This window comes from Aethalodelphis obliquidens, unplaced genomic scaffold, assembly GCF_003676395.1.
Source record: "Aethalodelphis obliquidens isolate GAN/ISIS:26980383/991018 unplaced genomic scaffold, ASM367639v1 scaffold24, whole genome shotgun sequence".
Taxonomy (NCBI): domain Eukaryota; kingdom Metazoa; phylum Chordata; class Mammalia; order Artiodactyla; family Delphinidae; genus Aethalodelphis; species Aethalodelphis obliquidens.
The window spans coordinates 17,391,078-17,414,428 of NW_020837968.1; the positions used below are offsets into that span (position 1 = coordinate 17,391,078).

Genomic DNA, 23,351 nt, shown 5'->3' on the forward strand with positions numbered 1-23,351 from the left:
AAAATTTAACAGATATGTTTCTTGGTGAGATATTATATGTTTTAGTCTTACGGGGCACATTTTAAAAAACATATTGAGAATTTTGGGTCTCTTAGTGGAATTTTTATCACTATTTTAAAGACTGCATATTACCTCAAAGCACTTGGCAGACATCAAATAACCTTTCTGGCTTTCTGAGATAAGGGCAAGTTTTAATGACATTTATAGGAAGAAACAGAAATTAAGAAAAAAATGTTCTACTTGTCCAAGGGGTTTTTAGTGATAAACCTCTTATTACCACAACATTACCAGAAACACCAAATAGAATATATAAAAAAGTATGTCATTGCTCGTTTTTCTCTTAAGAAACTTAGACTCCAAAAGATACTGAGAAGTTGCTCTGACCCACAGATCTTTAGATTTTTAGGACCAAGACTAAAGAATTTTATTCTAATCTTCCCAAAATATTTCAAGTATTAATTGGAAAAAGAGGAAATAGTATATATAAAACAATCTGGGGAATTTAAGTAAAAAGCCAGCAAACTTTGAAATAGAAAGGTTTATTAAACATTAAAAAGGCCAATTTTTCTCACTTTTGGCTGAGTCTTCATAAAGACTGCCATGAGGAGGAGGTCTGCCTTGTGGACTCTGCCCGGAAATTAGAGATTCTGCTTCCTCTCCCTCTACCCTGCTTTAGCTTTAGCCATCAACAAAGATCTTTAAGCAAAAACATTCAAGGCCTCTGGAGGTTTGAAAAAGTAAGATAAGGATGTGAAATGCAGTGCAAGCAGCTCTCCTCAGAGGGCAACAGCAAGTGCACCGTCACTCAGGCCTGTGTGGGCCCCTTCCTCTGGAGCGGGTCTGAGAACACGACACGCCCATAACCGCTGCAAAAATAGTCTAAACAGCCAAAAGCCCTCCTTTGCCTTTAGCATAGACAGATGCTGAGAACTGACTATATAACAGTCTAAACCACAGTCTCACAAAAGTTGCTTTTAAAGTCAAATAGATTTTTATCAAAATGTCTTTTTCTGGTTTCTTTTCTTTCTATAGTCACAACTTTGTGCATGGAGGCTGCCCAAAGGGCCTTTCTATCTAATTCTAGGCCCTTCCTCCTTAACCTCAACATTTATGTTTTTGTTTAAAAAAAAAAAACCACAAAACATTCTCCGTACCCCTCCCCCCGCTATATGCATATATGCTCATGATAGAAAATTTGGAAATATAAAGCCACTGAGACAGAGACAAGCAGGCCCTGACATCCAGCAAGTAGGCCTTGGTGTTGCTACGAGCTGGCTGGGCCCTCACAGCTAGGCAGTGCTGCTCTCCTGTTGAACATAAACAATTTCACAGAACATCAACATCAGAGAAGGCCACTCCATGACCAGGATGGATCAAGGGAAAAACAAGATTCCTGCATAATCATGTCTGAACACAGATAAAACGTGAACACTGTCCAAACCACAGAATGGTCAAACATTGCCTGTCCCGGCTAATGTAAATGACAGCTGCTTCTTTCCCAGTCACAGCCTTAGCCTTGGTCTAGTCTTCCTTCTTGGTAAGATTTATTAAGACCCTCAATCACAGAATAATGCCTGGTTTTTGAAAGCAATTCAGAGCAAAGCCCCTTAAACTCTTCCCAAACCTAACACAAACACAAATCACTGAAGTCCTTTCTAACATCCTCTTACTGAGACACCCCACTCCTACAGTTCTCTGTGGTGCGGGTCCTCCCTCACTTCAAAGAGAAACAAGCCCTGCTTGTTCAACTCCAAGTGTGTTCCTGGTCTCTGACTGGAGGGCACTGAGAAGGCAGAAGAAGTAACCTGTAAGCCCATCCCCAAGAGGCAAGCACTGTTCATATTTTGCTATGTTTTCTTCTTGACTTTTTTCTTTATATTTCTTTATATAGTTGAAATCTCTAGGTTACTCAGTTGCCTTCATTTTTCTCCCTTTCTCAGGAATGAATTAATATGCCTGTTGTTGTTTTAGAAACATTCATATTATCTTTTCATCTAGAAGAAAAGCTCCTTATATGTAAGGACTATGTCTTATGTGTCTTAGTCTCCCCATGGTATACACACAACCAGGGATATATTTAGTTTACAATAAATACTTGTTGACTAACTAGAAGATCATTCATTTAGGTTAATATTCTAGTATCTTATTTTCCTAATAATTTTATCTTTGAAGTGGGGCCTTTACCCCTGAGTCCAAGAGCTAACAATTTTAGAAAATAGCGCTGAAATTCTAGATGAAGGAAGTGTAAAGTTGTTCCACAGTGCTGAGTACCATATAGTGGATGATACACGTCTGGAAGAATGAGCCAGTCATTCTTCTGGGTCCAAATCTGTAAGGCCCTCAACACCAAATACCTCATGAATTATTACTCCAATCTTTGCCTTTAATTAATGATCTCCCACAGACAAGTGTGAAAGTATCATCATTATATCATTATAACTATAAGAAATTTACAGAAACAAATTAGGATTGTATAAATGTGCTTGTGTGTGTATACATACACACATACGTTAACCAAAGCAATCAAAACAATATGGTACTGGCATAAAAACAGAAATACAGATCCATGGAACAGGACAGAAAGCCCAGAGATAAACCCACGTACCTATGGTCACCTAATCTATGACAAAGGAGGCAAGAATATACAATGGAGAAGACAGTCTCTTCAATAAGTGGTCCTGAGAAAACTGGACAGCTACATGTAAAAGAATGAAATCAGAATACTCCCTAACATCATACACAAAAGTAAACTCAAAATGGATTAAAGACCTAAATGGAAGGCTGGACACTATAAAACTTTTAGAGGAAAACATAGGCAGAACACACTTTGACATAAATTGCAGCAAGATCTTTTTTGATCCACCTCCTAGAGTAATGGAAACAAAAACAAAAATAAACAAATCTAACTAAACATAAAAGCTTTTGCACAGCAAAGGAAACTGTAAACAAAACAAAAAGACAACCCTCAGAATGGGAGAAAGTATTTGCAAATGAAACAACCGACAAGGGATTAACCTCCAAAATATACAGACAGCTCATGAAGCTCAATATCAAAAAAACAAACAACCCAAACAAAAAATGGGCAGAAGATCTAAACAGACATTAACCAAAGCAAACAGAATCTCACTATCATAGTCTCTAATGACAGAGCCAAGGAAAGGGAGAGAAGTGCCTTGATGCATCATCATCAAACTCGATTGATACAAAGAAACAAGTACATATAACTAAAGAAGAGGTTCTTAACTTTGGCATTATTGATACTTTGAGTTGGAAAATTCTTTGTTGTGGGGCTGTTCTGTATGTTGTAGGATGTCCAGTAGCACCATCACTCCCCTGCCTTGGTGATAAACAAATGTCCCGAGACATTGCCCTTGGGGTGAGGTGGGTTGTTGGTGATGGTAAAACTGCCCTAGGTTGAGAGCCACTGAACTAAAGCAATGTGTTTTCATGGCTGACCACCAGCTATGTGCTGATGACAGGCGAAACCATAACCCAGCCAGAGGACTCCTCTGAACTCCCAACCACAGGACTAACATCCTGCTACACGTCTCCCCGTGGATAGTGCCCAAGCACCTGAAACTCAAATGACATCACCTCCTCATTCCTCAATCTCTTATGTTGATAGACACCACCACCGATTCAGCTGCTCAAGCTGAGAAATCATCTTCCTTTTGCTTTACCCCCCTAACTCTATAGTTAATCCAATGTCCTATTAACTAAAACCTTTAAATAGTCCCCACATCTATGTCCTCTTTGCTATTCCCCTGATACTGCCTTAGTTCCGGCATGCCTCATTTTACAACCTTGACTTTCACCTTTCTCCAAGTTGGCTTCCATACTGCTGGCAGTGGGGTCTTGTTAACCCACAGAGCTGATTATCCTCCTGTTTCCCCTCCTGCGGGAGACAGTTATGAACACTGCTCTATGCACTTTTAAGTAAGGGTGGCCCAGTGAAGTAGGAACACAGAATCTTCCTTTGCCAACACAGAAAGAAAATACTAAAAAAAAAAGTTAAGTTTAAAAATTTACCAGTGGCAACCACATAAAGAAAGGGGGTAAACCTTATGTTGTAAATGTTGAAAAGTGGGTTCCAAGGAAAGAGATCATTCTGGAGTAGCTATTAATTAGGCCTCCATTCCTGGGAAGCAGCACTGAGGAAAGAAACTAACAAAATCTTATGAATGCCCATTAAGATTCCAATCTGGAGAGAAGCAGTCTTTGGAGCAGATATCCCTGGGAAAAGCTAAACACAAACCTTCAGATATACTATCAGGGGATTTCAGCAGAATCAGGAAGAAACGCCAAGGTATGCCATTCCCCAGGAGCTGTGCAGCACTGGGGGCACAAGCACATGGGAATGAGACACGCTCTGCATGAAGAGATCAGGTCCAGGCATCAGGCATTTCACAGGGTCTCTTTCAGAAGAGAATAAGTTCAGGCTTCCTTATAATGGTCAAATCAGTACCAGCTTAGCTCTCTTTCCCACCCCCAGGCTATAAAAACGTGGACAGAAAGCAATTAACCAGACCTCAAATTGTAATGTGTGAAGTGTAGGAAAACTAGTTCCAGGTAGAGTGAGAGGGTGATGAGAGAACTCATTCACTCTACATTGGGACAAAGAGAAGGTATGGATGAAGTAACCATCAAGTTCATTTCATGAACTTGGGGGTTCCAATGAAAGGAAGGAAAAAAGGAAAAAAAGAGAAGACTTCAAGTTTAATCACAGTGAGTGCAGTAGAAAAAGACAAATTAAAGCAAGTAAACAGGAGCTTCCCTGGTGGCACAGTGGTTAAGAGTCTGCCTGCCAATGCGGGGGACATGGGTTCGAGCCCTGGTCTGGGAAGATCCCACATGCCGCGGAGCAGCTGAGCCCTTGCGCCACAACTACTGAGCCTGCACTCTAGAGCCCGTGAGCCACAACTACTGAGCCCACGTGCCACAACTACTGAAACACACACACCTGGAGCCCGTGCTCCGCGGCAGGAGAGGCCACCGCAATGAGAAGCCTGCGCACCACAACGAAGAGTAGCCCCAGCTCGCCTCAACTGAAGAAAGCCTGTGCGCAGCAGCAAAGACCCAACGCAGCCAAAAATAAAATTAAATAAATAAATTAATTTAAAAAGTAAATAAAAAATAAAACAAGTAGACAAAAGATACAGAAGACAAAGGGTATCTAATATAAGAATAATCAGTGACCTTGAAGAAATAAATCCAACAAATGATACAGAAAAAGTATTCATACATACAACACAGAAACACTTCCCTGGAATGAAGGAAGAATTGCACCTACAAAATAAAAAGGCACACCAGACTTTAGTTCTTCACTAGTCAAAATAAAACCCCACTATCACCACCACCAGCAACAGCAACAACAAAAAATTGACAGGGATGTATCTTATTTCAGTTATTAAACTTCAGAGATAAAGAATTTTTCAGGGATCCGAGCAGAAAAAGCAAGTCACCTACCAAAGAGAAAACAAAGATCAGACTGACCTCAGACATTTTACAAACACATTCAATGCCCAAACTCATGCTGCAATTTCTACAAAGACCAGAAAGACTGTGTGACCAAGGAAAAATTATATCATTTAATATATCATTTAAGTATAAAGCTAATATATCATTTAATTATAACGACAACAGGCAGACATTCTTAATCATGAAAAGAACTTGAGGAATACAGTTGAATAAACTATTAATAAATGGAATAAACCAGATGATGAAATACAGTCGACCAAATGACGAAATGAACTAAACTAGAAAACATAAAAGCTGTGGCAAAAGTGCTGGTTGTGAGTACTGTATCTATATAAATGTGAAACTAGGAATATGACTCTAGAACAGAATGTAAACTTGATGACACTGGGCAAATAAAAAAGATACAGGGAAGAAAAGCTGCTAAGTGGAAAAAGGGAAATATAAGAATGCTAATTATCTAACTTTCAGAGCAGAAATTAAACTGATGCCATCTAAAATGAAACGTGTACTTGGAAGTTTAATAATTCCTTTAGTTTTGTTTTCTGTTAAATTTCAAATAAATTTAACTTTATTTAAATAATGTGTTAAATTTATTCCCCTTCCTCCTTCTCATTCACTCAACCATCCAGCCATCCAACAACCCACTGTGTATAAAGATGTTTGGAACGATGTCTGCACTAAATGTTAATGCAGATTATTTTGCAGTAGTTCAATTTAGAGTGATCTGCTTTCTTCTTTGTATTTTGTATGCACTACTTACGATTTTTATAAAAAGAGCAAAGTCAATACTGTACAGGCATCTTAAAAGTTGGCATATACCAACATGGAGGACAGAATTCAACACTGTGGCTTCAAAACTCAATTTTTCTCTGGATATTTAAAATGGGCCTATTATCTATTTACTTTTCATCTCCAAAAGCTTCTATTCCATTTCAAATATGCTCTGAGAACAATTCCTTTAAAGTAACAAAGATCTTATAGGCTGGGCAAATATTTAAAGCTACAGAAAAGACAGTGATTAGGCACCGTAAATGATTAGTTTTCTGTATTTAAAATGCAAGAAACATACACAAAAATGTACCATTTCCTTTACTCACTTTTGTGATAGTTTTTAAGATGGCGAGACGATCTGCTGGGGGTGGCAAACCCACAAAGAGTGTTTTGTCCAGGCGGCCTGGGCGCAGGATTGCAGGGTCAATGATATCTAGAGATGAAGGGAGGAAAAAGGCTTAAATAAATGAAACAGAATCTTTTACAAAATATAATAAACATGAGAGACAGGAAGAGTACATTTTTAAGAGAAAAAGTTGATAATTTAGACTTTTTTACAGTTAAAAGATTCTGCTCATCCTTAAGAAAGTGAAGTCCACCCGCCTCCTTCCTGCCTCAAACCTACTTTTCCTTCAGGATTCTCAATCTCAGATGAAGACCCCCACCTGCCCCTCCACATACCAGGCAGGTCTCTCCCTTCCCTCTAACTGGAGATACATTCTATCAATTCTATCGAGTCTGCCTCCCATTATCTAGACCCTAAGTCAAGGCCAAATGTAATGCCCCCCTAACTGGTCGTATTTCTAAACTTCCCCTCTCTGGGACCCCTTAGAATGCTGCCAAGGTTATCTTCCTAAAATACATATTCAATTCTCTCAACTCCCGCTTCCCACTGCAGATTGAAGCCTAACACTTGCACCCTCATGTCTCCGAAAAGTCTAAGGGTCACCTGACTCTACAGGGCAAAGGTTCTCAAAATTCTGGTCTCAGGAAACCTTTGTACTTTATCATACAGCATATGCTATTGGCTTTCTTTTACTCAACATACTTATTTTGAGATTCACCTAGGTTGTTATTTGTATTAGTACTTAATTCTTTTTTATTGCTGAGCAGCATTCCATTGTATGGGTATGCCACATTTGTTTTTTAGTTCTTCTGGTGACAAACATTTGGTTTGTTTCTAGTTTTGAACTACTACAAATAGAGCTGCTATGAACGCTCAAGTACCAGTCTTTGTATATGCTTTCATCTCTCTTTAGTAAATACCTAAGTGTGGGATGCAAAGCAGTACGACTATAACACCCTGTAGGTGTACATTTAACTTTAAAAAATCAACAAGCTATTTTCCAAATGAGTTGTACCATTTTACACTCCCAACAGCAGCAGTATATGAGAGTTCAAGATCTTCTCTATCCTTGTCAATACGTTAGTCTTTTGTTGTTGTTGCTGCATTATAATTTAATCTAATGGCACAAAAATTTGAAATTACACCTCCTCTAGATTTCTAAAAGCAAGGTTATGCATACCTCCCTATTCAATTCTGCACTGTTACATTTGAACCACATAGTGAATTTTACATCATGATGGATCAACTTCGAATTCCCATGAAACACCTCAAATTATATAAAATGGAAGCAATTTTTAAAGCTTTGTGTAAAGCTTTCATGCTAACGATAAAAGCCTTTTTTTTTTTTTTATGGGCAACTTTGGATTATAATGTATCAGGTGGCTCTACCTTAAGATCACTGAATATCATGGACTTTGAACTGGCTTCTACTCCTAAAAGTGTATCATCACTTAGGTGGACAACCAAAAACTCCCTTCACTTCAAAACCTGCAACTCTGTTTCTTACAAAATAAGATTTGTGTAACCAACTGCCTTCTATGGGACAAGAACTATCTATGGTAATGGTGGGTTCAACTATTACACAGTTATGCTAATATTTTATTTTCAGAAGTACTTTACAAGAAAATATAAGTATGGCTTCCAAAAGGAATGTTATACCTGGACTTGGTACCAAGCTCAAATTTTAGTTTTGCAAGGAAAACCAGGCTTTCGGGTTAAACAACAATTTGTAACCAAAACTTTAATCCCAAGGATTCTCACAAAACATATAACAAATGACAGCATGAAAAAAAATCTTGCACAGCAACTCAAAGTTCAGCTCTACAATGTACCCTTAAACTGGCAGGACATTGGTATCTTAAATAGTCTCAAATTTCCAAATAAATCATGTTACAAAGAGCTATGTATTCATATACAGCAATCACAGAAGGAACTTCTGACCTAAAGCAAAGGTAAACTAATTTCTTGAAACTTCTTCGATTCTATACCAACTGGACAACCTCTTGTCCAGTGTGAACACTAGTGGAATTTTTAAACCTCTAACCTAGGTTAAGGGTGCAGCTTTAATTTTTACCTGCTGGCTTGTGTTCACAGTAGGTTTTAAAGACTGCTTGCTTAACTACAGCTGCATACCATATCCCAGCTATGGAAAAAGTCTTCTCAATTTTTGCCAGTTTTGTTTCCATAATATTAAACATCATACTTTAGCTGGGCAGGAGTTGGAGATTTATTATCAGTCTACGCAAGACTAAAATTCAAAGCAAATTCAATTTTGCTTAAGGGAACATTGTAAAGTAACAATTCTTGATATTACATGCCTCATATAGTCCATTTCAAACCATAGAGAATTACACCTTTATGCGTCACTGTGCCAACAGACAGACAAATGTGAACAGCTAAAACATCTTAAAAATGCACCAAGCTTGGACTTCCCTGGTGGTGCAGTGTTAAGAATCCACCTGCCAATGCAGGGGACACGAGTTCGAGCCCTGGTCTGGGAAGATCCCACATGCCGCGGAGCAACTAAGCCCGCGAGCCACAACTACTGAAGCCCGTGCGCCTAGAGCCCGTGCTCCTCAAAACAGAAGCCACCGAAATAAGTCTGCACACCACAACGAAGAGTAACCCCCACTGGCCGCAGCTAGAGAAAGCCCGTGCGCAGCAACGAAGACCCAATGCAGCCAAAAATAAATAAATTAAAAAAGAAATGCACCAAGTTTATGAATTCTCAAACAAAACTTGACTTTTCTGTACATACTCCTGTCAAATGAAGTTATTTCCTGTACAACACTCCTCCTCTTGCAAACTGGTCTTCTATTTCCTTTCACGTGACCTAGATCGGCTATGAGACCTAGAGAAAGTTCGGGACAGCTTGTGATTTCTCTCCCAGAACGGCAATTTCTCTCTCTTCTCCTATCTCTAGAAAGGGACCTGCTCCAGCTGTAGGAGAAGGTTCTCTGTCTTGGAGATCTGTGGATCTGTGGCGAGGGAGGCCTCCTCCTTCAATAATCATCTTGAGGGACTTCCCTGGTGGCGCGGTGGTTAAGAATCCACCTGCCAATGCAGGGGACACAGGTTCGATCCCTGGTCCAGGAGGATCCCACATGCTGCAGAGCAACTAAGCCCATGCAGCACAACTACTAAGCCTGCACTCTAGAGCCCACGAGCCACAACTACTGAGCCCACGTGCCACAACTACTGAAGCCCACGCGCCTAGAGCCTGTGCTCCACAGCAAGAGAAGCCGCCACAATGAGAAGCCTGCGCACCGCAACAAAGAGTAGCCCCCGCTCACCCCAACTAGAGAAAGCCCGCCCGCAGCAACGAAGACCCAATGCAGCCAAAAATAAATAAATAAAAACAATCATCATCTTGAGGGTGACGACCCCAAGAAGGAGGTGGGCCAAGATTTCGACTTCTCTTTTCACCATTCAACAGTTCCACTCTTGGGCTTCTCTGGTGGCGCAGTGGTTGAGAGTCCGCTGGCCGATGCAGGGGACACGGGTTCGTGCCCCGGTTCGGGAGGATCCCACATGCCGCGGAGCGGCTGGGCCCGTGAGCCATGGCCGCTGAGCCTGCGTGTCCGGAGCCTGTGCTCCGCAATGGGAGAGGCCACAGCAGTGAGAGGCCCGCGTACCGCAACAAACAAACAAAAACAGTTCCACACTTACTCGGCCGCCACAAAGTGTTCTCCCATCTAGCTCTGCCTCTCTGGGATCTTCAAATTCAACAAAAGCAAAGCCAGAAGGGTTTCTAGCAACCCACACACTTTGGATGGGTCCACAGTGGCCAAAAGCTTGTTCCAATTCGGTCACTACCATTGTTTCTAAGATTACCTACATAAAGCTTACAGTCTAATGGACGGGAATCACAATGCATTTCGAGATCCTGGGCTAGAAACGCGGAGGCTCAAATCCACACACCCCCAGCTGGGTCTTTCCGGTCCCCTCCCGCCAGGCACCCGCAGATGCTCTCGCAAACCCAGCGTCCATGAAATGACCCATAGTTAGTCTTTTTCATTTTAGTCAGTCATTCTAAGGTTTGCAGTGATATCTCACTGAGGCTTTAATTTGCATTTCCTTGATGACTAACGATGTTGAGCACCTTTTCATGTGTTTATTTGCCACCTGTATACTTTCTATGGTGAGGTGTCTGTACAATTCTTTTGCCTATTTTTAATGCCTTTTTTGTTGTTGTTAAGTTTTGAGTTGTGTCATTGAGTTCATTATATATTCTTTAAGAAATAATATACTTTGCAAGTATTTTCTCTCAGTCTGTCGTTTGTCTCTGTACTCTCTTAGTGGCATCTTTTGAAGAGCAGTTCAATTTATCCATCTAAGAAATCTTTGCTTAATCCAAGATAGAAAAAATTTTCTCCTGTGTTTTCTTCCAGCAGTTTTATAGCTATGGGTTTTCATTGGTCTTTGATTCATTTGGGTTAATTTTTGCATATGGTAAAAGATAGGGATTGAAGTTCATTTTTCTTGCCTATGGATATCCAACTGTTCCAGCAACTATTGAAAAGGCTATCCTTTTTCCACTGTATTGCCTTTGTGCTCTATAAAAAAAAATCAATTGTCCAGATATTTGTGGGAACATTTTTTAATTCTACTATCCAATGATCTATATGTCTATGTCTATGCCAATACCATGCTGTGAAAACATCTTTTATCTTAAATATACAAACAGAGATCTTAAAGCCAGATCTGCATGCCCCAAAATAAAGCTTGATATAAAGAATCCCAATTGTACTTAGAAAGCATTCTTAGTTTAGGACTTTTATAATCATTTAAATTCTCTGACAACATCACATTTAGTATTTTGTTGTTTATTATTTTAAGAAATTATTTACTTATTTTAATTACAGTAAAAAGCATCCTGAGTAATCTATATACCATAAAGTATGTGTGTGTATATATGTGTTAGATGATTTAAACTATGCTCTACCAGAAGCTCTTACAAAATTCTACGTATTACATCTTTTCTCAAAGAAAAGCTGGCTCATACTCAACAATTCTGTTTCACTAACAGGCATCTTTGTTGTTTTTTTTTTTTTTGCGGTACACGGGCCTCTCACTGTTGTGGCCTCTCCCGTTGCAGAGCACAGGCTCCGGACGCGCAGGCTCAGTGGCATGTGGGATCTTCCCGGACCAGGGCATGAACCTGTGTCCCCTGCATCGGCAGGCGGACTCTCAACCACTGTGCCACCAGGGAAGCCCACTAACAGGCATCTTAAACACGGCATATTTAAGACTGAGATCCAGATCTTTTCCCATCACCTCTCCAAACAGGACCCTACCATTGTTCTTCCCATCTTGGTTAATGGCAATTCATCCTTCCAGTTTTTCAGGCCTAAAACTTGGAGTCATGTTTGATTCCATTCTCCCACATCTATATCCAATCCATTAGCAAATCCTGTCAACAGTATGACACAGTATATTCAGATTCCTTCTACATTCCCAGGTGTCACCTGGTTCAAAGTATCTTGCAGCACTTAGATTATTTTTACAGCTTCCTAAGTGGTTCCCTACCTAATTGTGTCAGAATTTTAGGGGGAAGACTCAAGATAACAATTCTTATCTTTGCAATGAAGAAGTCACCAACAATTCTAAAGATCTAAGGACAAAATCCATTCACTTACAAATGAGACAGATGCCTGAAGAGGAGGAACTCTCCCTCAGATCTGCTGATTAAAAAGCAACTACTATTCTATTAAGTACCAAAAAAGCGCTAAAATTTAAGAGCTAATGGTAGCAACTTTCAACTTTAGGAAAACAGTATTTTGTTACAAATGGCCCCTCAATTTTCAACAATGGTGCCAAGACAATTCTATGGGGAAAAGATCAGTCTTTGCAACAAAGGATGCTGAGACACGTGACTATCCACATACAAAAGGATGAATGGACACCTTCTTCACAACATACAAAAAATTAACTCAAAGAGGATCAAAGACCTAAATGTGAGCACTATAAGTTTAAAACTCTTGTAAGAAAACATGACCCTGGGTTACACAGTGATTTCTTAGGTATGACATCAAAAGTACATGTGATTAAAAAAAGAAATAAATAAATTGAACTTTACCAATTTAAAACTTTTGTTCTTCAAATGATACCATCAAGAAAGTAAACAGACAACTCACAGATCGGGAGAAAATATATATGCTAATCACATATCTGATTATGGACTTGTATCTAGAATAAATAAAGAACTCTTACTACTCAATGACAAGAAGGCATTAACCCAATTAAAAACTGGGGGAAGGATTCAAACAGACATTTCTCCAAAGAAGATATATAAATGGCCAACAAGCAAAAGAAAAGATGTTCAGCATCATTAATTATCAGGGGAATGCAAATCAAACTACAATGAAATACTTCCTCACATCTACTACATGGCTATAATAAAAAAGACAAACGATAACAGGTGTTGGTGAGGATGTGGAGAAACTGGAAGCCTCATACACTGCCTTGTCACAATTACTAGTGCGAATATAAAACGATTCAGACATTTTGGAAAAGAATTTGGCAGTTTCTCGAAATGGTAAACATAGAGTTATCATATGACCCAGCAATTCCACTCTTGGGTATCTGCCTAAGATAAATTATAACATATATCCAAACAAAAACTTGTACATGAATGTTCATAGCAGCATTATCATAATAGCTAAAAAGTACAAACAACCTAAATGTCCATCAACTGGTGAATAAATAGTATGTGGTATATCCATACACTGGAATATTATCCAGCAATAAAAAGGAATGAAGTATTGATACATTCTATAACATGGATGAAACTTGAAGGCATGCTGAGTGAAAGAAGGTAGATGCAGTAGCCCACATACTGTATGATTCCATTTACATAAAATATCCAGAATACGGAAATCTACAGAGACAGTAAGTAGATTAATGGTTGCCTAGGGCTGGCAGTGGGGGAAGAATAGGGAGTGACTGCTAACAGACACAGATTTTCTTCCTAGGGTGATGGAAATGTTCTAAAATTAGATTATTGGTATGGCTGCACAACTCTGTAAATATACACAAAACCACTGAATTGTATACTTAAAATGGGGAAAATTTATGGTACACCACATATCTAAATAAAGCTGTTTTTTTTTAATTAGATCCTCAGACTAAAGAGATTATCAGTATGTCCAGTGAAATAAAAGTTATTATAAGATCAGACAGCCTTCACGAATCAGAAGTAGATCTCTTCTTATGATTCATAAACAAATATTTACTGAGTTCTAGGATGCACCAGGGTACCTGTGTATCAGCAGAAGTAATGCCAGGGCCTATGTTAATTTTATAAGGGCAGTACTTACCAAAGGGCAAGATATACTGGCTTGACCATGGCACCAAGTCATTGTTCAACTGCCTTCAAGAAGCATTCAACCATAATCCAAGGCCATTCAGAATAAATAGGTAAGGGAGAATTGCATTTGACTTGGTACTTAAGTGGCTGAATATCTTACTATAATAAAATCAGTATCTTCTTTTAAGTCACCCACTCTTTCATGTGACAAATAACTGTGGGCTTACAATAGGTAGAAACCCTGAACTTGAAGCTCTCTCTCAAATATAAGACTGCAGACTTACTCCTTGCCTAGAAGAAGCTTACATATCATAATTTACTTATTTATTTTTTGGACTGCACCATACATGGAGAGCAGAAACTCATTCTAGATACTGAATTGCTACTGGTAAGAAATAGACACCTACTCAATAGAAGAAAAAGTAATAAGCTAGTGTGGCCATCTGGGTTACATAACCTATGCGTGCTGCTCAGGAGTGTTTTTAACCAGCTAGACAGGGGTTAAGTGGGAACTGTTCCTCAAATGAGAACATCCTTTACAGGACTTGGTATCTGAAGAATGCAATGCAAAGATGTGTACAGGAGAGTTAAATTTAGGGCATCTGTGCTCAAGATGTAATTTGCACCAGGAGCTCCATCTCCTTTGGTTGAGCACAGGGAACTGGTTTATTTCCAGAAGAGGGTATGGACTTTGGTATACCACAAGTTAGAAGAAGGCTGTCACGGTTTCTCAGAACAACCAGAGGTAGAATGGTGAGAGGACAGGATTTTAATTTACTTCCTAAAAATCAGTACCTCAAAAATTAGGGAAAAAGGATAAAGACAGAGATGGAAAATAGGTGAAAAGAAGAACTTTAGTAGATCAATTCAAGAGATTTAAAACCCACCAAGTGCGAAGCATACAAGTGAAACAAACAAAAAAGTCACATAAAAAGGATCAGAATGACATAGAACTTTTAAAAGAAAAAAAGCAATGCCTACAAATTACAAAAAACAAAATTTTCAACTCAAAATTTTATATCCAGCCAGGCTACCAATCAATAATGAGACCAGCATAAAGATATTTTCACATATATAAGAATTCAAAAAAAATTTACCTCCTACATGACCTTTCTTAAGAAAGCCACTGAAAGATAAGCTCTAGCAAAATTTAAGAGTAAAGCAAGAGACAAACATAAGATCAGAAACAGTGCAAAACAAAGGAAAGCAGGAAAGGGAAGTCCTGAAATGACAGCCATTTATATCACAGACCTAGATGGCACCAGTCCAGACTGGAGCATGACAGAAAGCTCCAGAAGGGAGACCTCCAAAAGCAAACAAAACGTCAAATGGAATTGATACATCATCTAGATAAATAATACTGACTGATGTATAACATAGTTGATGAAGAATGGGAACACAGAAAACAAAGCAAAAGAAAAAAATGAGGGTTACTAAATCTAAGAATAAAAAAGGTTTTAGGAGAAGGAAACCTAATCATCCTGTGATTCTTGGTCAGCGGAGAGAGATTTTTTCAAAGTCATGGTAATGTAAGTGTTGACTAGTGATTTAACCAGAAGTTATAATAAATCTATATTATAATATTGGGAGGCTGGAGTGGCGAGAACAGATGGTGGGCATGGTGTGGCAGTGATGGTGGGCTGGGCTATGTGTGTGGAGAAAGGGTGAATGTAAGATAATGAATCTTCATTCATTGAAAAGAAGTTAATGGGTAGAGTGTGAAATTGATAAGACATAGCAGTATGAGCACATTATTTGAAAATATGGAGGAAACACAGCAAAAAAAAAATAGCTCAAGGATTTTACCAGTAGAAGCCTCTGGGATGGGGGCTGGGGGACACAGAGGACCAACAGTTTTTGTTATAAGCTTTTCGGTGTCATTTGGTTTTTTTTGTTTTGTTTTCTTCTGTTTTGTTTTGCGGTACGCGGGCCTGTCACTGTTGTGGCCTCTCCCGTTGCACAGCAAAGGCTCTGGATGCGCAGGCTCAGCGGCCATGGCTCACGGGCCCAGCCGCTTTGCGGCATGTGGGATCTTCCCAGACCGGGGCACGAACCCGTGTCCCCTGCATCGGCAGGCGGACTCTCAACCACTGCGCCACCAGGGAAGCCCAGCTTTTCGGTGTCATTTGATGTTTAACTGATATCTCCCTGTGTGGGTTTTTCTTTTTCATGCCATTCACCAACTGGATCCACAACCTCACGGCTTATTATGGCCATTCTCTTACGGAGTTTGTCAATTTACCAGAGCCGTGTCACACAAAACAAACACTGTTCAAAATCTGAGACATAACAAAACAAACTTCAGTATGCAGAGGTGACTATGGTACAGAATGTAGAGGAAATGAACTTGTGCTTTAAAGAAAATATAATTTGGTTGGTACCTGAGGGTCAAATCTTGGTTTTGCCACTGCTAACTTATCTGGTGGCAAACTAATTGGAATCTACTAATTACTGTGAGCTTTACAGTGAGGATTACCTGACAGAATATGGGAAGCACTCACTGCACTGGTTGGAATACAAGTGCTCACATGATAATTATGATTATTTGGACTCAGGCAGACTGAGATTCAAATTGCTGCTCCACCCTTAGTTCTACTTGGGCAAATAATTTAACCTAATTTAATTAAATTAAAATAAGTTAACTTTTGCAACAGTAAGTATATACATCATGGTACTTTCCTCACAGGGTTTTTGTGAGGTTTAACAAGGTGAACACTTAACACATTACTGACTGGGGGATTTTTGCAGAAACTGATGCCTGTGGCCATAATACATCTGGTCAAAAATGTGTTAACAAAGTGCTTAGCATTTATTTAGCAAGGCTCCATGAACTCCAGTTATTATCACTGATGAGTTTTTTTTTTTAATTAAAAATTTTTTTTACTGGAGTATAGTTGATTTGATGAGTTTTAAGTAAAGAAAATGGGATGGATTTATTTTCACCCCCCTTTAGAGATACTTTAGAACTGAAGACACCTCAGTTCTTAAGGAAATAACCTTAAATTATTTAAATTATTTATTATTTTATTTAAAATAAAAGGAAATATTAATAATTTGGATCTCTGTGATTAAGAAGATGAAAAGACAAGATGCAGACTGGGACAAAAAGTTGCAAATTACGTATCTGACAAAGGACTCACATCTAGAATACATACAGAACTCTCAAAACTCAACAATAAAAAAGAATACACATTCCAATTTTAGAAAATGGGCAAAGGACACAAAGAGACAATTCACTGAAGAAGATATAAGGATGGTAAAGAAACACATGAAAAGAAGTTCTTATCGGCCATCAGAGAAATACAAATAAAACCATGATGAGATATCACTATACATCTCTTGGAAAAGGTAAAATAAAAACAGTGACAATACAAAATACCAGCAAAGATGCAAAGAAACTGAATCTCCCTTAGTATTACTGATAGAAATTATAGCCACTCAGGAAGACTTTGACAACCTCTTTAAAAAACTGAACATATACTTAACATACGACCCAGCAATCATGCTCCTGGGCATCTATCCCAAAGAATTGAAACCTTATGTCCGCATAAGAACCTATATGTAGATGTTCAGAGTAGCTTTATATGAAACAGTCAAAAACTGGAAATGATCATAATGCCCCCAGAGGAGAATGGTTAAACAAACTAGAACCTCCACACCACAGAATACTACGCAGTACTGAAAAGGAACAATCTACTGATACATACAAGTATTTGAATAGATTTCAAGGGCGTTAGAATAGGTGAATAAAGCCAACCTAAAAGATCACATTTTGTATGATTACTTTTATATAAAATTCTTAAAGTGGCACAATTATAGAGATGGAGAACAGATTAGCAGTTGCCTTGAGTTAGACATGGTGGGAGAGAGGTGGTTGTTACTAGCATAGCATGAGGGAGATCTTTGTGGTGATGGAATAGTTCCTGTATTGACTGCAGTGGTGATCACATGAATCTACACGTGTGCTAAAATGGCAACAAAATAGACAAATTACACAAATGTCTATTTCCTGGTTTTGATTTTGTACCATAGTTATGTAAAATGTAACAACTGAGTTAAACTGGGTACATGGAACTTCTGTGCATTATTTTTCTAATTTCTTTTGAATTTATAATTGTTTCAAAATACAAAGTAAAAATAAAAGTCACATATTTTATAAAAAGAAAAACAAAATCAGATCACTTCACTCCCCCACTTAGAAAACGTTCATGGGACTTCCCTGGTGGTGCAGTGGTTAAGAATCCACCTGCCAATGCAGGGGACACAGGTGGTCCGGGAAGATCCCACATGCCGTGGAGCAACTAAGCCTGTGCACCACAACTACTGAGCCTGAGCTCTAGAGCCCGCGAGCCACAGCTACTGAGCCCACGAGCCACAGCTACTGCAGCCCGTGTTATGCCTAGAGCCCATGCTCCGCAACAAAGAGAAGCCACCACAATGAGAAGGCTGCACACCACAACAAAGAGTAGCCCCTGCCTGCCGCAATTAGAGACAGCCCGTGCACAGCAACGAAGACCCAACGCAGCCCAAAAATAAATAAATAAATAAATTTATTTTAAAAACCCTTCATGGCAAAATAAAATCCACACCCCTTTCTGTGGCCTAAAAGGCCCCTTGCACTTCTCCATCACTGCCCCCCAACTCTTTTCACTCTAGACACTGGCCTTCTTGCTGGTTCTCCAAACTTCTCACTTCAGGGCCTTTATACTTATTGTTTGTTCTCTGCCTGGAATGCCTTCTCCCAGATTTTTGCATGGCTTGATACTTCACATTATTTGGGTGCGTGCTGACATTACTTCTGAAGAAGAAGCTTTCCCGGACTATGATATCTAAAGTAGCATTCCTCTCCCCAAACACCTGTCATTCTCCATCCTCTTACCCTGTTTTATTTTATTTATTTGATTGTCTATTATTTACCCCCTGTTCCCCAGCCCCAAATCAGAATACATGCAGGCAAAGAATTTTTCTGAATTGTTAACTTTTGAATTCCCAAAGTTCAGTAGGATCAGGTATATAATAAAAATTCAATAAATATCTGATGAGTGAAGAAGTAAACCTGAGACTAAAGAAAATTATACTGGTATGACTGACCTACAACACCAAGCTGTAAGGCGGAATGTATAACTTGCACCATAAAACAAAGAATGTGATAAAAGAAAAATATACATAAGAAGGATTAAAGAAAACTCCCCTTTTTTTTACCTTTCTACTTCTCTCCTTTCGAATCTGGCGCTTCCTGTCACTGCCCTGACCAAGAGAATTTGTGTATTCTGGGCCTTGCCTTCAAAGGAATGGCAGCTTCCACCTTTATCTCTTGGAATCCAGCTGTCAAGTACCAAATGTGAGTACTCAGAGAACCATTCTAATGGAAGCCAAGCCACATGGAGAGGCCCTGGAAGATGACAACTGGTGGTGGGGATGGGCTGGGGGGAGGGGGTGTGCAGAATGCCGAGGCGCACCAAAGCACCAGACATGTGAGTAAAGAAGTGACCTTGAAAGGGGATCCTCTGGCCCAGCCATGCCTGCTGGTGGCATGTGGATCAGAGACGAACCACCTGGACAAGCCCTCCCTGAATTCCTGACCTACAAAATTATGAAAAATGCAAAAATGGTGATTTTAAGCCACTAAGTATCGCAGTAGTTCACCACGCAGCAAGAGCCGACCAGGACATCGGGCAAGAAGGGGTTTCTTAAAGCTGAGCAGAATCCAAGTTATAAACAATCAAACAAAATGTCACAGGATAGAATACAATGGAACAGAACTGCCAAATAGGCATCAATACAAGTGAAAAGATCTAAAACATCTATTTTTAAATTTATGTGGATCCTCAACGTAATGGGGTTTGTTATGGGGAGAAAGGGATGGGTGAGGTACAGTGGAGAGGAAGACAATACTCAAGAACACTGGAAAGAACAAAACAGAGGTACCACATTCATCCTGTCATTCACTGGCTAAACTCAAGAGACTACTGTACTCAGTTCTGGGTTTTACAACTAAGGAGAATCTGGAGAATCCTAAGGAATTCAAAGATGAATAAAGAGATCGGAGGGAAAAAAAAAACCCATGAGGAAAGGTAACGTACCTGAACCCTTTTGAAGGAAGGGATTTAAGTAAAACCTAGTAGTAACATTGAAGGACCTATTATTTGAGTAACACTGAAGGACCTGTTATTTTCTAATCTACAGAGATTAAACTAAAAGATAAGAGTGTTTACAATAAATAAATATGAAAAATGGTGAGTACGGTTAAAGACAGAATAGGTTATTAGAGCACACCAAAGACTGTCTTCTTGAAATCTACTAGAAAAATCTGTAGCTGCTCAGGAAAGGTAGGATGTGATTCTGTCCAAATCTGACAGACCTTCAAGGTTTCTTCGAGGATGACTCTCTGATTTTATGACCTAATGACTGCTCCTACTGCTAATACCAAAAGTGCTCATGATAATGATAATAATACTAAACAGCTACTTGCCACGCACTATGATAGATACATTACAAATATCACTTAAGCTTTGGGACAATACTGCCTATTAGGTGTTATTATCCTCATTTTATAGATGAGGAAGTACTGGTTAGCAAGATGAAGTAATACATGCCCAGGATTAATGTGGCATAATAAGGAATAAATACATTTGGTCTTTGCCCCTGGTTCCTGGCTAGAGCTTTCTGAATAACAGGAGTGTCTTTGTTGTGCTAATGAGATGACTCAAGGTTGGCCCTGCAGATAACTTCAGGATGGGGCTGGTTACCAGAACAACTTACCATCTGATTAGAGGGTTGGAACTTGGAGCCAGACATCTGGGGAGGTACGGCGGGGCTGGAGACTGAGTTCAATCACATGGCCAATGAGTCAGTCAATCATGGATACATAACAAAATCCCAATAAAAACTCTGGACATCAAACTTGAGGGAGATTCCTCGCTGATGAACACAGTGATGTGCCAGGAGGGTGATGTGCCCTGACTCCACGGAGAGAGGGCATGGAAGCTCTGCACTCCCTCTGAGACCTAGCCCTAAGTGTATCCTTTATAATAAACTGTAATTGTAAGTATAGTGCTTTTCTTCATTTTGTTAGTCTTTTTAGCAAATTAGTGAACCAGAAAGGGGTGACGGGAATCCCCAAGTTTGTAGCAGGCTGGTCAGAAGTGCGTGTGTCCTGGAGACACCACTTGCATCTGGTATCTGAAGTAGGGCAGTCTTGTAGACAACTGACCCCTTAACCTGCAGGTTCTGACATCAACTTCAGGTGGTTAGTGTCAGACCTGAATTATAATCTACTCAGTTGGTATACACTAGTTAGGGTTGAAAGAGAACAGTTAGTAAGATATGAAGTGCTAGAGCCAGGACTCAAACCCAGTTCTGCCTAACTCAGAGTATTTCTAATTCAAAGATAAGAGTCTAATTCAAACCTTTCGATTTTTCATTTTAAAATGAAATGGTATATAATTCATGAAGGTTTTAGTATCTGTACTAACTTACAAGAAAAATTACATCAGCTTGAAAACTGAAAAATTTAAGCAATTAAAGTCCCAAGTCACTGCCGGTAGACATAGTCAACACAAATATCAATGCAGGAGCAGCTATGATACAGCGGCGCATATGGATGGCAAAGTATTAAACAATATGAAGAGAACTGAGGACCCAAAGTAAAAGCCACCTTCAGTACTTTTGAAGTTTTGAGACTTTTTCTAAATCCCTCACTAGTACTTAGGCTTTTTAACAATTTAAAAAAATAGTTAAGGGCAGGTATATGGACATGCTTCCAGTATAAAACCTTAAAAACCTATCTTTAACCTTCAGATACACTGAAAAAGAGACTGGTTCTTGTCTCCTATAAGCTTGAGAGAAACCATAGGACATAACTTCTGGTAATACTTTGTGGTCAAAAGTGTATGTTACAAGGGTTCTCAGCTAACAAGACAATTTTCTATGCACCAACACAGAAAAAAAATCTTACAGAATCCAAGCAATAATCTTATACTGTTTTTTTTTTGTTTTTACTATAGCTTACATAAAAGCTTTCTAAGGTTTTATTCCAACTTATGAACCAAAAAGGGATTTCCCAAACTTATTCTTCCTTTACTAGGACGTATATAAATTATACTGTTCGTAAATGCTGTAAGTTTTTAGACTCATCTGTTTTATATTCTTCTTTCTTACCTGGTCTGTTAGTGGCTGCCATAATAAAAACCTGCTGACGTGTTTCCAGACCATCCATCTCTGTAAGTAGCTGATTTACCACCCGGACACTTGCCCCTGTCTAAAAACAAATAAATACAGCTACATCAGCTCCCAATAAAAGAAAAATACATCCCGGTTTTTTTTTTTTCCATGCAAAATAATACATTTGCTAACTTGAATGAAAGCTTTTGTCAAAAGATATAACAATTATTTCCTGAGAAGTCACTATATCTAAGCACTGTGCAAAACATATTCTTATCAGTGTGCTTCCCCAGCAATCCTGCTATCATCCACAATTCAGATGAGGAAACTGAGGCTTAGAGAGGCTATTTGTCCAAGGTCTCAAAGCTACATAAGGGTAGAGATGAAATTCAATCTCAGGCTTAGCTGATCCCACAGTCTTATGCCTCTGAGCTATCCAAAGATCTAAGAACTGAGAATTATATTCAATATCCTGTGATAAACCATAATGGAAATGAATATGAAAAAGAATATATATGTGTCTAACTGAATCAATTTGCTGTACAGTAGAAATTAACACATTGTAAATCAATTATACTCCAATCAAATAAATTTTTAAAAAAAGATCTAATAGCCACAACGAATTTCCTTTTGGGCAAATCTAGACTCAGCTTTTGAATGCCAGATCAGACTCCCCAGGATACTGGATATTCCAGAGCTTTCAGCTGGGACACTGAGGCCTTTTCTCTTTTCCTTGAAGCATGCAGTACAAAGTTGAATTACCTCAGGGCAATATCTAAGACGTTCAAGGAGTTGGTGAATAGGGGGATGTTTATCCCTTAAATGCAGAAATTTTTAAAATGCACAATGTAGGAAATGAGAAAAGTGGTGCTGTGTTTCTTTTTGTCATTAATTGCCTTTCTTCAACATAAATTTCATGTACAGAGGTGGTAATGAGTTTAACATACTGATTTCTCCAGAAAAAAAATTTGGTGCACCTTATTATCACCCCTTGGAGACACAGTATTAACCGTTAGGAGCTTAAAAGAATTATAATCAGTACTCAAAAAAATAAAGAAGTACTGGTTTTAAAAAAACAAACAAACAAAAAAACCCCAAAACACTGTCCTACCTAAGCAAGACAAAAACCTCACAATCAATTAAGGAAAAGGCTGACAGACTTTACTATATATAAAATTTTATATAATAAAAAAAGATAAGTGATAAAACTGGGAAAAATAGTACCAACACACATAATTGGACAATAGACTAATTTCCATCACATATAAAAAGCTCTTATAAATT

At 38.9% G+C, this 23,351-nt stretch overlaps 1 protein-coding gene across 2 annotated transcripts in view; it reads right to left on the minus strand.

The window, feature by feature from the left end:
- The window catches only part of NVL (nuclear VCP like), a 99,564-nt gene that overhangs the window by 25,332 nt on the left and 50,881 nt on the right, over positions 1-23,351 (minus strand). Inside the window, exons 18-20 of one of the 2 annotated variants that reach the window (XM_027122285.1) lie at positions 22,065-22,164; positions 6,576-6,682; positions 5,101-5,286 (exon numbers count right to left, since the gene is read on the minus strand). In XM_027122285.1, coding sequence (XP_026978086.1) covers positions 5,116-5,286; positions 6,576-6,682; positions 22,065-22,164 — 378 coding nt within the window. In that variant the 3' untranslated portion in view covers positions 5,101-5,115. Of the gene's footprint in view, positions 1-5,100; positions 5,287-6,575; positions 6,683-22,064; positions 22,165-23,351 lie in introns of those variants that run through there. The other variant, XM_027122284.1, reaches the window with a different exon arrangement.